This window comes from Sceloporus undulatus, chromosome 1 (assembly GCF_019175285.1).
Source record: "Sceloporus undulatus isolate JIND9_A2432 ecotype Alabama chromosome 1, SceUnd_v1.1, whole genome shotgun sequence".
NCBI lineage: Eukaryota > Metazoa > Chordata > Lepidosauria > Squamata > Phrynosomatidae > Sceloporus > Sceloporus undulatus.
The window spans coordinates 336,898,074-336,914,344 of NC_056522.1; the positions used below are offsets into that span (position 1 = coordinate 336,898,074).

Sequence of the window (16,271 nt, forward strand, 5' to 3'; positions counted from 1 at the left end):
GACAGTGTGTAGAGAGAAAACAGAAGGGGACCCAGAACGGAGCCCTGAGGAACTCCAACAGATAAGGGAACAGGAGAAGAAGTCTGACCCCCTGCAACTACTGCAAAAGATCTGCCAGACAAATAAGATCTAAACCAGTCGAGAACAGAGTCTGAGAACCCAAGGTCAGAGAGTATGTCAATTAAGAGAAAGTGATCAACGGTGTCAAAGGCTGCAGACAAATCGAGAAGGATGAGAACAGAGTAAAGGCCATTAGCTTTGGCCTGTAAAAGGTCATTCGAGATCTTAATGAGAGCTGTCTCTGTGGAATGCCGTGGGCGGAAACCAGACTGAAAGGGATCGAGGATGGAGTTGGCTTCAAGAAACTCAAGGCAGCACGAATAAACAACCCGTTCCAAAACCTTAGAAGGAAAGGGAAGAAGAGAAATCGGACGATAGCTAGACAAATGTCTAGCTATCAATGTCTCTATCAATGTGATTCTGCCCAGTATTTGTCTGAGCTTGATAAAGTAAGTTTTCCTGAAATGCAAGATTTGTATTTGTCTATATTCTTATTTGGCCTGTTCCCACAGTCATTAATTTTGGCATTACATCATACCCCCCCCCCTGCCCTAAGTACCAGTTGTTTTGTTTCCAGTGATCATTACTTCATTACAGTCCAGGATTGCTGATCCCCTTGGTCCTTCCTTCACCTTTTGAAAGAGGAAAATATCTCAAGGCACATCAGGAATTTGTTGGTGAACCTATGCTTGGCAGAGCTAGTCTGCCAGAAAATATCAGGATAATACAAGTTCGCTATAACTACCAGTTCTTGCTTCCTGGAGATTTCTGAAATTTCTTTCAGAAAAGCATCATCCAATACTTTGTCTTGGTTTGGTGGCCTGTAGTAAACTCCTACAACAGTGTTGTTTTTATTTCTTTCACCATTTATTTTAACCGAAATGCTTCCCACAGGTTTATTTTGGTCACTCATGTGCAGTACTGTACAAGTTAATCCCCCTTTATTTTCTTCTCTATGTATTCCTTTTGAACAGATTGCATCATTCTGTTGTTATATTCTAATAGAGTCATCTGACCAAGTCTCTGTTATGTCTGTAAGATCATATGTACCTTCCTGCATCTTGTTTGTTTTCCAAACTCTGTGCCTTGATGTATAGACATCTGAAGCATTGTGTGTTCTTATCTTTTATTCTGCTGCAAGTTTCACTGTGACTCCCATTCTCTCCCTCAGCTTCTCTAAAATTCACATTCTTGTATTTAGAGCTTGCTTTTAGAAAGATATTTAAGCTATCATCTCCAACCTCCAAAGAATTTAACTTAAAACCATCTTGATCAGATTTGCCATGCTTTTGCCAAAGAAATTCTTCCTGGTCTTAATGAGATGCCAACCATCTGTAGCCAGTATTCCTTCATCTAAGAAGTGACATCATCTGCATAACCAGTCATTCACCTGCAGTATCTTCCTGTTTGTGTGTTGTCCTCTGTCTTTCACAGGTAGAATTTGTGAGAATACCAACTGTGCCTCTAAACTCTTTGTTTTCTTGCTCAGGGCTCCATAGTTCATGGTGTTCTGCTCAAAGGTGTTCTTTGCAGTGTTGCTGGTGCCCAAATGAATCAGAAAAAAGGGATTCTGCTCTGTGTTCTTGATGAGCTTCAGCAACTTGTCAGTTGGATATGCACACCAGGAAGACAGCACACTTCCTGATTCATCTTGTTTAGCTGACACACTATTCTATCTGGAGCAATGAATTCTCTACCACCAGCATCTTTCTTTTTCTACTTGCTGCAGTTGGTGGTTAAGTTGACTCCTTCCTTGGCATGCACTGTGTCTATTGCTGCTGGTCTTCTGTTTGTATCTCTTCACCACCGTTATCTTAGGAAGATGTAGGTAGGGACGTAGCCAAGGGGGGGTCCGAAGGGTCCGGACCCCCCCCCCCTTTTTGGGGCACAGGCATGTTTCTCCTCCTCCCACCAAAAGTGCAGAGGAGGACTCAGAGACTAGGGAAAGAGGGGGAATGGCAAGATTAAAGAAGTCAGTCGCACAAGGCCAGGGGGAGGGAGGGAAGGTCAGAGAGAGAGGGAGGGCCTCCCTCCCTGCGACTTCTTCTTTCCCCTCTTTCCCTCACTCAGAGCCCTTCCGCTCCTCCTTCTCCGCTATTTTGCCAGAAAAAACTAGTCTCTGTGTGGAAGGAGAGCAAGAGGAGGAAGAAGAAGGGAAGGAAGACATGAAGGAAGGAAAAAAGGAAGAAACAGGAAGAACAATAGAAAGGAGGAAGAGAATGAAAGGAAGGAAAGAAGGAAGGAAGGACTCTAAAAGAATATAAAAGAAGAAAAGGTGACTTCTGACCTTTCCTTTCAGCAGTTATATCCATATACATATAGTAAAAATTCATCATCATCATCATCTCATCATCTCATCATCATCATCATCATCATCTCATCATCATCATCATCATCATCATCTCTTATCAACTACAAGTTGAGTCTCCCTTATCCAAATGCTGAGAACTAGATGTATTTTGGATTTTGAGTTTTTCAGAGTTTGGCATATTATATATGTATAATGGGGTGTCTTGGAGATGGGACCCAAATCCAACTATTAAATCCATTTTTGTTTCATATGCATCTCATAGACATAGGCTGAAGGTAATTTAATACACAATGGCTTGTTACAGACTGCCAAAATAAAGCTGCTTCGAGTCTCTTTGGAGGTATGCTGTTTAAATGATGCTGCATCCAAGAATCCGGAAGCTGCACCAAAGCTGCACTCCAGTGCTTAGGAATGGAGTGTGGCTTTGCGCGACCTCCGGACTCTTAGGACCCATGCATCATTTAAATAGCATATCTCCAAAGAGACCCGAAGCAGCTTTATTTTGGCAGTCTGTAACAGGCCAATATTTTTAAATAATAATTGTGCTTCTGTACATGAGTTGTCAGCAAAATCCTGAGACCACACACATAATTCAGTAATTTATCTAAACCTTCAAGATTCCCAAGTTTCCTTTAGTTGGGGTCAGACCAGATGCCTCATGGTCAGTTTTGGATTTTGGAATAATTCAGTTTTCAGAAGTCCAGATAAAGAGACTCGGACTCTACTATGTACATTTCTTCTGATAATGAACTCATGTTTTCAAAACCAGTCATTTTCTGGGTTTTTGCAACAACAAAAAAGAGGAGGGTCTGTGATGCAAAAAAGCAAGAAGCTTCTTCCAGCTTTATTTTTTCTCTTTTTTAAAAATAAAAATAAAATAAAATACAGTTAGCTGGCTCCTTTTCAGTATGTCAGTGGGGATGCTTTGATTGAGAGTTCCTGCATGGCAGAATGGGGTTGGACTGGATGGCCCTTGGAGTCTCTTCCAACTCTATGATTCTATGATGAATTAATTAACATAAGGAATCAATCTAAGTGGGTTGCCAATGAAAGGCCGCTGCAATGGTCTGGGCTCTCTACTCACCTGCCTTGTAAGCAAAGTCCATTGGCAGACCTCTGGATTTTACTTTGCAAGGAATTTTTATTTCTTTATTTTCACCTTTTTAAAAGAGCTTCCCCCAAATTCTGCCGATGATGAATCTGGGCTATGAGTCTATGGCCCTGCTCCAGGCAATGCTAGAGTGCAAGCAGCCATCATCAGCACACCACAGACTGCAGGGAACTGCCAGGGCATTTAAAGTGTTGTCTAACTGCATATTTTTGCAGTGTGGATGCAGCCTTGGACCTCTTTTGTTGATGCTACTTGCAAGTTGTTCAGAGGCTGGCCTGAAGAAAGAGGCTCCTCCCTCCCTAACTGTCATCTTTCGGCCTCTGAGGGAGAGAGAAGGCTGGCCCAGTTCCATCAGGGCTGGCTCAAGAAAGAGGCTCCTCCCTCCCTAACTGTCATCTTTCGGCCTCTGGGGGAGAGAGAAGGCTGGCCCAGTTCCATCAGAGTGGCCTGAGAAAGAGGCTCCTCCCTCCCTAACTGTCATTTTCGGCCTCCTGAGGGAGAGAAGGCTGGCCCAGTCCATCAGAGGCTGGCCTCAAAAAGAGGCTCCTCCCTCCTAACTGTCATCTTTCGGCCTCTGAGGGAGAGAGAAGGCTGGCCCAGTTCCATCAGGGGCTGGCCTCAAGAAAGAGGCTCCTCCCTCCCTAACTGTCATCTTCGGCCTCTGGGGGTGAGAGTAGGCTGGGCCCAACGTCATCAGGGGCTAGCCTGAAGAAGAGGCCCCTCTCTCCATAATTGTCATCCTTCAGCTGTGAGGGAGAGATAGGGCTGGCCCAGCTCCATCAGGGCTAGCCTGAAGAAGAAGAGCCCTCCCTCCGGTCCATCTGCTTTGGTCCAGGCCTCAGAGGGAGAGAAGAATACTGGACCTGATTCCCTCCCCCCCTCACCATTCCCTTCTCCTTTTGTCGTGTCCTTAGATTGTAAGCCTGAGGGCAGGAACCGTCTGTTATCCCCCTGTTGTAAACCGCTCGGATTCCCAGTGATTGGGCGGTTATAAATAAATTCTTCTTCTTCTTCTTCTTCTTTCTTCTTCTTTCTTCTTCTTCTTTCTTCTTATATTTATATTATTATTATTATTATTATTATTATTAACTTATGGTGACCCTAAGGCAAACCTATCATGGTGTTTTTTGGCAAATTTTTCAGAGGGCGTTCTCTGAGACTGAGAGAGTCTGACCCGCTCATGGTCACCTAGTGGGACCTCTATCCATGATTTAAATCCACTCCCTACCCCTCTCCATTTTCTTTCTGGAAGGGACCTTGCTCATGTTGAAGGGACGGCCGCCAAGCCTCTGAACCTCAGAATTATTGTTTCAGTGCTCTGGCCTGTTACAGACTGCCAAAATAAAGCTGCGTCGGGTCTCTTTGGAAGTATACTGTTTAAATGATGCATGCATCCTAAGAATCCGGAAGCTGCACCAAAGCTGCACTCCAGTGCTTAGGAATGGAGTGTGGCTTTGGCGCGACCTCCAGACTCGTAGGACTCATGCATCATTTAAACAGCATACCTCCAAAGAGACCCAAAGCAGCTTTATTTGGGCAGTCTGTAACAGGCCTCAGTCTTAGAAGCATTGGGTGCCTGAGCATGCAGAGAGTGTCTTTCACTCCTACTGTCCCCTCTCTTGGGTCCTGCTTTGGGAGAGAGGCAGGACAAATATATGTGTGTGTGTGTGTGTGTGTGTGTGTGTGTGTGTGTGGGCTACCAAAACCTGAATGGGAAAAGCAAACTGTGACTGGGAGAAAATCCACTTCCAGATTGGAAAAACAGATATCTATATCTGTATCTATGTATACATGTTAAACAGTGTATGGTGTGCTAGCAGAGGCTTCCAGGAAATCCTTCTCCTCTTTTTATAACAAAATAATAATAATTTTGGAATTGGGAAGGATGGATGGGAGGACTACAAAACAATGACCTAGGGCCACAAATGGCCCATAGCTGCCCCAGGGACGTAGCTAGGATTTTAGGAAGGGGGGGGGGTCCAGACTAAGTGCCACCATTATAATGGGGCTTGAGTGCGGCGGCGCAGCAGCACACACCATTCATTTTTTTAATGGAAGGGGGGGGGGCCGGGCCCCCCAAAACCCCCCCCCCCCCCCTTGGCTACGTCCCTGGCTGCCCTATTTAATCCTCCTACTCCATAGTGGTTTGATCACTGGACTATTATGATTCTGGAGTCCAGGGTTCGATTTCCAACTGGACCATACACTGGGTGATCTTTTGCAAGCCACAGATGCATCTGAGGAAGTAATCTGAAGTCTAGTAAAGCTCATGCTCCAATTTCTTTCTTTCGGTGAGTCTCAAAAGTGCTATAATATCTCTCTACATATTATTATTTATTATTATTGGATCTAAATGCATCAGAGGAAAACTCTAGGAAAACTGACATCCAGGAAAACTCATGCTGCCAATGTATTTCTTTCAATTAATCTCAAAGGGGCTACAAGATCTCTCTACATATTATTGTTGTTGTTGCATCTGAAGAAGCAGATGGTCTCCAGAAGCTCATGCTGTCAATTTCTTTCTTTCAGTTAGTCCCAAAGGTGCTACAAGGTCTCTCTACATATTATTATTATTATTATTATTATTATCATCATCATCATCATCATCATCATCATCATCATCATTGCGTCTAAATGCATCTGAGGAAGTAGATTGAAGTTTAGGAGTCCCGCCTCTCCTTTCCTCTGAATGAACCCGAGGAACCCTTAGCATGTCACGGAAACGGAGCAGCCCCCTCCCCTTCTTCCTCTCCTCTTTCCCCTTCCATCCCTGAGGTAAACGTTTGACCCTCTTTCTGTGTGTGTGTGTGTGTGGGGGGCTCTTAGCCTCTCACAATGGTGGCACCTAGTCTGGAACCCCCCTTCCCAAAATCCTGGCTACGTCCCTGATGTAGAGACTGATTGCTTAGTTGGAGTGGTTTTGAATCCCTTGTGCATGGTCTGCTCCTGATGGTGACTGTCCTCCAGGGTGCTCCCTAAGTGTTACATCTCTCTTCATTTTCATTGGCAGTTTCTTCCTATTGGTTCTGTTATCTAGAAGGTCCTCTTGTTCTCTGATGTGTCGAGGAGTCTCAACACATATCTGCTGTGTGTTGACCTTGTCTTCCAACAGAGTCACCAGATTGCACTTGCTACAAGTATAGTCAGTGAGATTTTCTGGCAAGAAGACAAACATTACATGCACATTGCAGCAGACAGTGACAGATCCTTCTTTCTCCATCTCTGCAGTTCCCCCCCCCCCCTTTCAAACTGTAATGACTCTTACTGGCATGACCATGTGCATTGCAAGGTGCATGCCACTTACTGAGACTGACCTCCAAAGACTGAGGCAGCAGTTATGTAGAGTTAGTGGATTGTAGCGCCATCCCTAAGCAAGTCAGTGTCTCAGCAGAAGCCCCACTGTCTTAGACCATGTGCTCAGGGAGACCACATGGGCAAAAACAAACAAAAGCCCCCTCATAAGTCTTCAAAAAGGAAACACATTCAAAGATTCAAGGATGACTCCGAAACACAGTTCACCTACTGCTTTCTCCTCAGAGACCGTATTGAAATACAGAGATAGTACAGTGGGCCTTCCTTAGCCATAGACTTGCCATCCATGGATTCCAGCATCCACGGATGGCAAGCCCCGGTTGTCCCCAATAGCTGTGTGTACAGTTTTGTTTATGTAATGGTTGTGCTTCAGACACACCACTCTTCCGCACTAGGAGAGAGGGAGAAGGGCGGTGGCAGCGGTATAGGGCTGGAGGGTTCCCAGCCTTTGGAGCCCCACTCTGGAAGGGGCCCCCGTGCACTCCAGGCAGTCAGGAAGGAGGAAGGGCAATGGCTCCATCCCCTGCCTGCCTCACCCGGGCCAGAGAAGGAGCCATGGGGCCCAGGGTTCCCCTTCCCGCATGCTTCCAGTCCTGCCTGCCAGCCCTTCAGGTTGCCCCCTCCTCAGGTGCCTCCTGTCACCCCAGGCAAGAGGGCCAGGCCTCAAAAGGCTGCTCTGGAGCCCTGAGTAGCCACCCCCCACCTGATTCTTGGCCAGCTCGTCTCAGGAGGAGAGAGAGAGGCAGTGGTGCCAGAAAAAGAAGAGGAGGAAGAATAAGATGAGAAGGAAGCAAAAGAAGAGGAAGAGGTGGAGGAGGAGGAAGGAAGAGAGGAAGGGGGTTGAGGGTCCCCCTTGGTCAGTGCCATGTCTCTGCCCTGTATCGTCTCTGCACCTGCTCCAGCCCCAGACTAAAGCCCAGGAAGCCGCAACCACTGCAACACCCTCTGTCCCCTCTGATGCAGTTCCCTGAAAAGGGGTGTCGTGGTGGTTGGGGGTCCCTTCCTCCCCCATCAGGCTTGCTGGGAAAAGAAGGGACTTGGGGTCCCTATGGAGTGTCTTGCCGCCACATGATTGGAGGGACCCTCTCCTCTCCCCCCGGGGTTCCTGCTGGTCTGTTCTCACACCTTCCTTTGGGACTTGAGTATTCACAGATTTTGGTATTCGCGTGGGGATCCAGAACATATCTCCCACAGATACCAAGGTCCAACTGTACTGTCTCTGCACTTCATATCTCTTTCTACCCATTATTATTGGAATGGTGCTCCCTGGGTTGCTATATGAGTTTGCCTATGGTTTATGATCTTCTGTGGAGCTGCTTCTTTCTTTCCCACCATTCACACAGATGCTTCTGGTAGAAACACGAGAGAGGACTTTCTCAGAGGCTGCTCCCAGACTCTGGAACTCCTTTGCTAGAGAAGTTAGACTGGAAACATTCTTGCTGTCCTTTCGTAGGGAAGTGGATGCTGACTGCACAGAGGGAAAGGGCTTTTCATGTGCCGTGTTGTTACATTGTGTGCATTAGAAGTAGTATAGTAACTTACTCAGTTTTTACTTTGTTTCAGAATTTGTAATGAAGGTCTTCCTATTTCTGAAGTATATCAGTGCAGTCAGGAAGATGGAGTTAAGATTTTGCCTCCACCGAAAACTATGCCAGAATGGAAAAGGGCAGCTGAGCTTTATGTTGAAAAACCTCAACTGGAATTATTAGGGAAGAAAGTAAGGATCTCCTTTTTTTAAAATGTTATCCTTCGATAAACTTCCGTCTTTTGACACAGAATATGCTATTGTCTGTCTGATCAACTATATTTTAAGGGATGAAAATTTGCACCTTAAAAAAAAACCCTGAGTAGAGTGCCATGAGATACATTGTAAGGATGGAAAATGTAATAACACTCTCTTTCCTGCCATTCTGCCCAAATGCTATATATCAGTGGTCCCAAAACTTTTTCAGACTACCGCCTCCTTGTCTCTTGCGTGACAATCCTAGTTCCCCCCCCCCCCATGCTAGCTAGCTACAGCAAGAGGGAGCTTGTGCACATCTGCCCCCTTCCCTTTTGCCTAGCTCAAGCCAGTTAGCCAAGGCAAGAGGGAACGGAGGGAAGCTTGAATGTGTCTGCCCCTTCTTTCCCTTTTGCCTTAAGATCAGCCTGTGTCTTTCTTTACTTGAAGAAGCATTCCTCCTTGGGCACCTTGCAGGGGGAAGCTGAGCAGTTTCTGCAAAAAGATGGGTCTGGCAAATATTTTAGTGTCCAGAGAAGGGGGAGAGTGAAGAAAAGGAAAGGACAATATTTGTTTGTTCTGCTCCAGGTTGAGGCAAAGCCAGAGGAGCCATGCTGGGTCTCTCGCCTCACAGGCTGGACAGATGGATGGACGGACAGCTTGTTCCCCAACCGGCCTCCCTCTGTCCTTTCCCAGAATGGTGTGCAAAAGAAGTATCATGCAACCCTCATCCTCACAATTCCCTGCTGCCTTCTTTTTCCTAACTGGCCCCTCCTGCCCTTTTTCCCTCAGTGCCCTCCCACCGAACTTTTCAATGCCCCTGGAGGGTGCTACCACCCACTTTGGAAATCACTGCTATATATTATCATGGTGTCTCCTTGGCTTCCTATTGCCTCATATTCCATTCCTGCTTTCCTCCCTTTCTCTGGGAAAACCGTCACCTTCCTCAATAAAGTGGGCTGACTGTACTTCCCTTGCTCTTGAGTAATTTATAAGGGCAGTGTTCTGCTTAGGTTGCTACCCAGAGTTATACACATTATGTTCCTGTGTGTTTAGGTAAACATGCCACTTTTGGGTTCAGCTCTGTCAGGCAGACAACAGACTCTACTCCAGCAGACTAGAGCCAGGGCTGCCATGAAGAGAGTTCTCCATAGCACCTGAGCTAAATTCCCCCACTAGAACTGCTTAATCCTTTAGCATGGAGAATAATTTGTAGATATGTATTGATAGACATTCAATGCAAGTTTCATAACATTCTACACAAACAGATGGTGGTGGGACTCTTCATCTAGAAACTTGTACAGTCGGCCCTTCTTATACACGGATGTTTTATACACGTATTCAAGCATACATGGTTTGAAAATGTTCCAAAAAAGTATAAATTTACCTTGATGTTCCATTTTTTATTAGGGACACCATTTTGCTATGTCATTATACTTAATGGGACTTGAGCATACACGGATTTTGTTATACACGGGGGATCTTGGAACCAAACCCCAGCGTATAACAAGGATCCACTGTAATGCAAACAGTACTGTTACATAACACTCTGGAAGTTTGGACAGATTTGGTCTCTTAATAGTGATTACTTGCTAGGTTGAGTTTACTATCAGTGCTTTGGGATATTTGAACACAGCAACATGTATGAAGTCTTCTGCTTAAGAAGAAAATGTGTTTAGAACCAAATGTTTGTAACATGTCATACTAAATAACTCTCCTTCCCAATTAATTTGAAGGTCGAATTTCATCCAGGCTCCCTCAAAATGTTTTGGACACCAGCTCCGCAAAAATTTTCAGCTCCTCTTTCTGTAATGAAGGAAACCTTATTTTCAAAGTATGAGGTAAACTTTCTGAAATGTATTTGAAGCATACCATCTTTGCCTATTATTAACAATAAAACTAGTCTAGATAGAATTTCTATCCTGAAGTATACACGTAAAAGCATAAATTACAGAAAGATTTATTATAGCTTCATTTTTATTTAGAGAGGTGTAATTTAGATCTCTCAGAAAGTTGCTTCTATTTTCTGGAAAGTTGCTGCCTATGGAGAAACAGATGCAGTGGCAGATGTATTTCTCAGAAACACAGTTTTGTGAGATATTTAGCCTTCTCTGTGTGAGAGCTCTGGTGCTACAATAAACTACAGTTCTCAGAACTCCCTAGCACTCAGCCAGGGCAGTTAAAATGGTCTCAAACTGGATTCTTTCACCAGTGTGTTTTGGACCTAAGACTACTTTTGCTATAGTTGCTGTTAGACTTCAAGAAAACATACTATTCTTTCTGAATGTACATACACATTTAACTACATTATTTTAACCTAGCTGATTGTTCTAACATTTTCTCCTTTGGGATTAAAAATTTCTGCAGATGGGGAATATGTTATCACTAACCCCTGATGTGAAAACACTACCATTTCTTTTTTGAATGCAAAGTTTTTGAAAAGGTTCTGTGTAATCTGTCAAACATTATTTACCCAGATTAAAATATATTGTCTAATATATTACTCTGTTAGTCTTGATTTGTGGGACTAACATGGGATTTATGAGATCCAGGGGAATGTAACTTTCCAGATATTTTTTTGTATCTTTTTGTAAAGTCAGTCTGAAATTGGATTTCAGTTTAATGCTGTCTTTAATAATAAAAAAACTTACTTTTCCCTCTAGAGTAATGTAATTAATGGAGTTATTTGTGAAGACTTTTCTTGTGATCTTCGAGATGAAGAAGAATCAGACTCTGATGAGGACTTTGACAATTTGCTTGCAGTATGTATTCCTGCAGTAGGCTCTGTGTTAACTGTGCGTTGTTTAATCTGCTGTTGTTCTTTTGTGTTTGGGTAATGCTTTTATATTGTCTTAATAACAGTTGTATTTATAATAGTCTGTAATCCCGCTTTGATCCACTGGGAGAGGCAGGGAAACACAAATAAATTTTATTATTATTATTATTATTATTATTATTATTATTATTACAGTTGTATTTTATGTCAATCACTTTGGGAGGACACCATACTGTATTGGAATTTACTCATGACTAGATTAGCATAATATTTTTTCAACTGTTCCTATGCTGAAAATTTTATCTTTCAAAAAGGGTTTGTCTAGTCCAGTGGTTCCCAACCTTTTCTATGCCCCACACTCATAGGAAATGACTGGTTAATGTTTGCACACCCTACAAAATGAATTTCATATCTGAAGATGAGGAAGTTTAATTTCTAATTTTTAAAGCACAAATTGAACAAGTTGAACTTAAAACTTAACTCAGTGTATAAAATGCCAATTTAAATTGAGCAATTTAATTCTAAATTATTCAGAAAAATGTAAGTTATTGTAAAATTATCTCCTTTTGATTAAATAAACAATGGGACTACTATCTCTGCAGTACAGCCATCTATTACCACATCTCAAGGGACATGGAGCTGGCTGAGTGATGATTTGTGACTTGTCACCAAAGAACACAAGCTTTCATGATGTAGTTTTGAACTGTAGGTTTATGAGACATGTAGCCTTCTCTAACAGAGAGCTCTGGTGCTACAATAAACTACAGTTCTCAGGATTCCTAGCACTGAGTCAGGGCCATTAAAGCAGACTCAAGTTGGATTATTTCCACAGTGTGTTTTGAGCCATAATCTTCATAAACATTCACAGACCGAATCCAATTTACAAATACAAGTTTTAGTAGTAAAATGTGTTGATCATATTAATAAAAAGTATGCACTTTGTTTTTCTTTGTAGAATCTTACAATAGATGAAAGAAGTAAATCCTGTCCACAGCTTTCATTTACTTCAAATGAGACAGAGGTATTATCACCTTTCATTATTATTTATAATCCATAGCACCAATTTTCCCTCCTAGTGTGCCAAAATACTTTTATTAGGAAATCATTTTAAAAATCATCACAATCCAGGCAGCTGTCCTGTACAGCTATACTCCAATTAACAAAGCCTTTTGCAAAGGCTTTTTACATTCACGCAGTCCCGTTTTCCTCTCCCTGTCTGAACATCTTCTAGCAGCATGAGCACTGGGAAGATGGATACGGAGGGAACAATTTTGTAGACTTGTTCAATGGCCAACTGAATGGCTCCACTGATTATTATTTTATTATTTATTACTTTCTTGCTTTATGACCTTTGTACCTTTGGTTGTTGGAGCAAATTTCATGGCTGACCCATCCTCCACTTGTCTTTTCTTTTTCTCCGAAGGCAAGTAGGACTCATTTCTGTTGCCATCTCATTCTTGTACCTTCTGTTTTTTCTTTAATGCATCATTGTTTGCCCTACTTTAGTCTCACTATTAAAGAATAGAAAATAGTATAAAAGAGGAAGATAGTAAGACAACCTTGACTGGTTGGCAAGGCAGAAAATTAAACTGGTGTGGAAGGGAGAGGAGTCAATGGATGAAATGGATTAGAATTTTGGATCACTGCCTTGATCAGCTGCTGCGAAGGATTAATCCACTGGTTATTCAGCCCTCCTGAATGCCCATTCATGGTAAGCATCAATCTTTCACTTTCTAGAAGCATTAGTGGTGAAAGTTGCTTCTATTTTCTGGAAAGTTGCTGCTTATGGAGAAAATGCCATGTAAAAGGGGAAACTCTTTTGATATCGGGTTGTAGCAGCATGTCTGGAGTAAACAATGTCATAACCAAAGATTGAGGTGGAATTAAACAGTGTCTACCTCAACAATGTCCCCTTCCCTCAACATATTAAAAAAGCATGGAGTTTTATGTTTAGGCACCAAAATGGAAATTAAAAGAAAAGTGGAGGCTGGTGGGGGAAAAAAATCATTCCTGGATACATTTTGGAAGGAGCTTTCAAGTGATCTCCGGGAATATCAACCATGTTTCTGTTGATTTATTCAAGCTAATTGTTTCATTTCACATGTGCATACTGTTATTTCAGAATGAAATATTCACTGTAACATGTTTTACTGATCTTCTCTTTTGTGATGAAGAACCTATCTCTACTCTTTCCATGTTATTTTTGCCTCTGGTACCAAATTTTCTATTAAAGAAGTGATGTCCTGGAATACATCTACAGTGGTACCTCGGGATACGAAATACCCAGGTTACGAAATTTTCGGGATACGAAAAAATCCCATAGGGAATTATTGTTTCGGGTTACGAATGTTTTTTCGGGTTACGAAAAAACTTTTGGTGCTTTTTTCGGCTTTTTCGCACGGAATCGCGGCTTTTCCCCATTAGCGCCTATGGCAATGCGGCTTACGAAGGCTTTTCGGGTTACGAAAGCGGCCGCGGAACGAATTACTTTTGTAACCCGAGGCACCACTGTACTTTGTTAACTGAGGGATAGCTGTCCAGTTGCCTGGGAGTAAGCTTCAGTGAGACTTTGAGTTGCCATAATATTGCACTGCTAGACAATAAGGAAAATAAGAGTTCAGAACAAAATTGGATTGAACTGGACTGAGTTAGACCTGCTGTTCTACAGGAGTAAGTTGGATGCAGAAAAAGCTTCTGTTTCGTTAATTAGATGCTGTTATGAGCAGATGAGTGGCTGAGTGGGTGATTATATTTTGCTAATAACCTCTTCTCTGTGCAACACTTCACATAACTTCAGCCAAAATCCTTTCCCCACTTAAGCATTCCATTCATGCTTTGTTATGCCAAAGTCTGAATCTAGCAATGTTTATTTTAAATTTTGAAAATTAATTGCTGATGTACATGTAACAAGAAAAAGGAAAGCAGGAATGTTTGTCTTTACAAATATAGAGTTTCCTGATGTGGAGATGTGAAGACAGAACAATTGCAAACCTAAGTATACTTACCAAGAATATAGGACTGTGATGGCGAACCTTTTTCAGTCCGCGTGCTGGGGGCAGGGCTTCTGCGCCTGGGGGTGGAGCTGCGTGTAGGGAGCGGGACTTCCACTCTCTAGAGGTGTCTTCCAGGGCAGGACTTCTCCCCGCTGCCCTTACCCCACCCTCCAGCTGTCTCAGAGACAGCTAGAAGCTGGGGAAGTTTCAGGAGGAGGGGTGACAGGCATGCACCATTGCTTCTTCTCCTCCTGCCCTTCCCCCGGCCTCCAGCTGTCCCTGGGGAGGCAGATGAAGGTCAGGCAAGGACCATGGGAAGGAAGAGGAGTGGGCACGTGCCTGTTCCTCCTCCCCACGGACCCTATAATGAGCTGACACAACTGGTCTCGGAGCTGTTGTTGGAGTCTCCTGGGCTACCTCAACATCCCCCTTGAGGCCGGTTTAACAAATCTATCTGGTGCAGCTCGGGAGTTCATGGTCACCATGACAAATATGGGCCTTTCCCAGATAGTCTTTGAGCCCACGTATTGCGCACGTCATACTCTCGATGTGGTTTTCTGTATGGAACAGGCATATCTGTGGGCGGAGGTAGTTAATATCTCTGGATGGATCACTTTCTGGTCAAGATTGGGCTGAAGGCCACTATTCCCCCAGTCGGGGGTGGAGGACCTATTAAAATGGTCCGCCCTCAAAGGCTGATGGAACCCACTAGGTTTCAAGAGGCCCTAGGGGGTCTAATGGTTGGTAATGCCGGTGATTCTGTTGAAGCTCTAGTTAATACCTGGAACAATGTCCTTACTCGAGCTATAGACACTATCACTCCTGAGCGTCCTTTCCAACCCAAATTTTTATGATTGGCGGGAGGGTTGGGGTTTTTAAATTGTAATTTTTAATTGTTTGATTTTTTATTTATACTGTTGGAATCCACTTTGATTCCTTTGTGAAAAAGCGGAATACAAATAAATAAATAAATAAATAAATATTATTCAATGGATAAGACATATAATTGGAAACTAGTGAAATACTAGTCCTTGGAAGCTAGATAAGAAAAGTCCAGTTCTTCTCCCTGGTCTCTTTGATTCACACAAACAGGTTTTCCTGCGCAGAGGCATTTGGAACCTTCTATAATCACTAGTGAAACTTTTTGGTGGTATCTCCTCCCAAGTATTCCCGCTCATTTACCTCAGTTTGTTTTTTTCTGCCACATGAGCAGCATCGAAACGAAATTGTTCTTAGAATTACTTTCTCTTTTGGCCCTAAATGGTTTTGCAGACTTTTCTGATTGTTTTCAAGAACTCTTTGCCTAACAATTTGGTCTTTGACATAGTGATTACACATTTTTGAGACATTTTGGATTGTTTGACTACTTTTTTGCCTGATGACTGGGATCTAGATGTTGTGTTTCCATGGTTTTGATATGGCCTGTTTGATGAGATTTCTTCCCATTGTGTTGACTCACTCAATTTCTTTCCAGAGATGTGAGTAGTGCGGGGCAAAACTCTCTGGTCAGGATAAGCACTCACATTGCCTCTTATGCCTGGGGGAAGGGCACAGTGTCCATGGTTGCACTCCGTGTTAGGCCTCCACTCCTCAAGTGAGGAAAAACCATGATTCTCATCTTTGGGCTATGCTTTATGAATGCACCCTAAAGCCCCATGTACCCCCTTTGGCCATGGTGCCAGTACTACCATCTTCTCCACCTGTGGAGAAGCAACCTACCTTGACCGAAACTGGTTGCCATGAGGCCTCTAATTGGCCAGGCTCTAGCAGACAAACTCGGCACCACATTGACAACAAGCCGATGTCGAAACGACATCTTGAACCCAAGGACAGTCCCTCAACACCTAAGAGAAAGAGACCGTTGGAGACCAGCCAACCATCAAACTGCTCTGTTGTGTGATGCTCCACCAGTCCCGTCTAGACATCTGTCTTTGGTGAGCTGACTGTCACCTCAGTCTTTTGCAAATAGACCATTGCCACTGTCACCT

General features: G+C 43.4%; 1 protein-coding gene across 2 annotated transcripts in view; it reads left to right on the forward strand.

Annotated features, from left to right (window-relative positions):
- TTC6 (tetratricopeptide repeat domain 6) overlaps positions 1 to 16,271 on the forward strand; it is a 133,880-nt gene that overhangs the window by 37,714 nt on the left and 79,895 nt on the right. For both annotated transcript variants that reach the window (XR_006102199.1, XM_042452178.1), the window contains exons 10-13: positions 8,358 to 8,511; positions 10,251 to 10,355; positions 11,178 to 11,276; positions 12,246 to 12,311. Coding sequence is in view for 1 of the 2 variants with exons in the window: in XM_042452178.1 (XP_042308112.1) it covers positions 8,358 to 8,511; positions 10,251 to 10,355; positions 11,178 to 11,276; positions 12,246 to 12,311 (424 nt within the window). In the remaining variant the exon portion in view is untranslated. The remainder of the gene's footprint in view (positions 1 to 8,357; positions 8,512 to 10,250; positions 10,356 to 11,177; positions 11,277 to 12,245; positions 12,312 to 16,271) is intronic.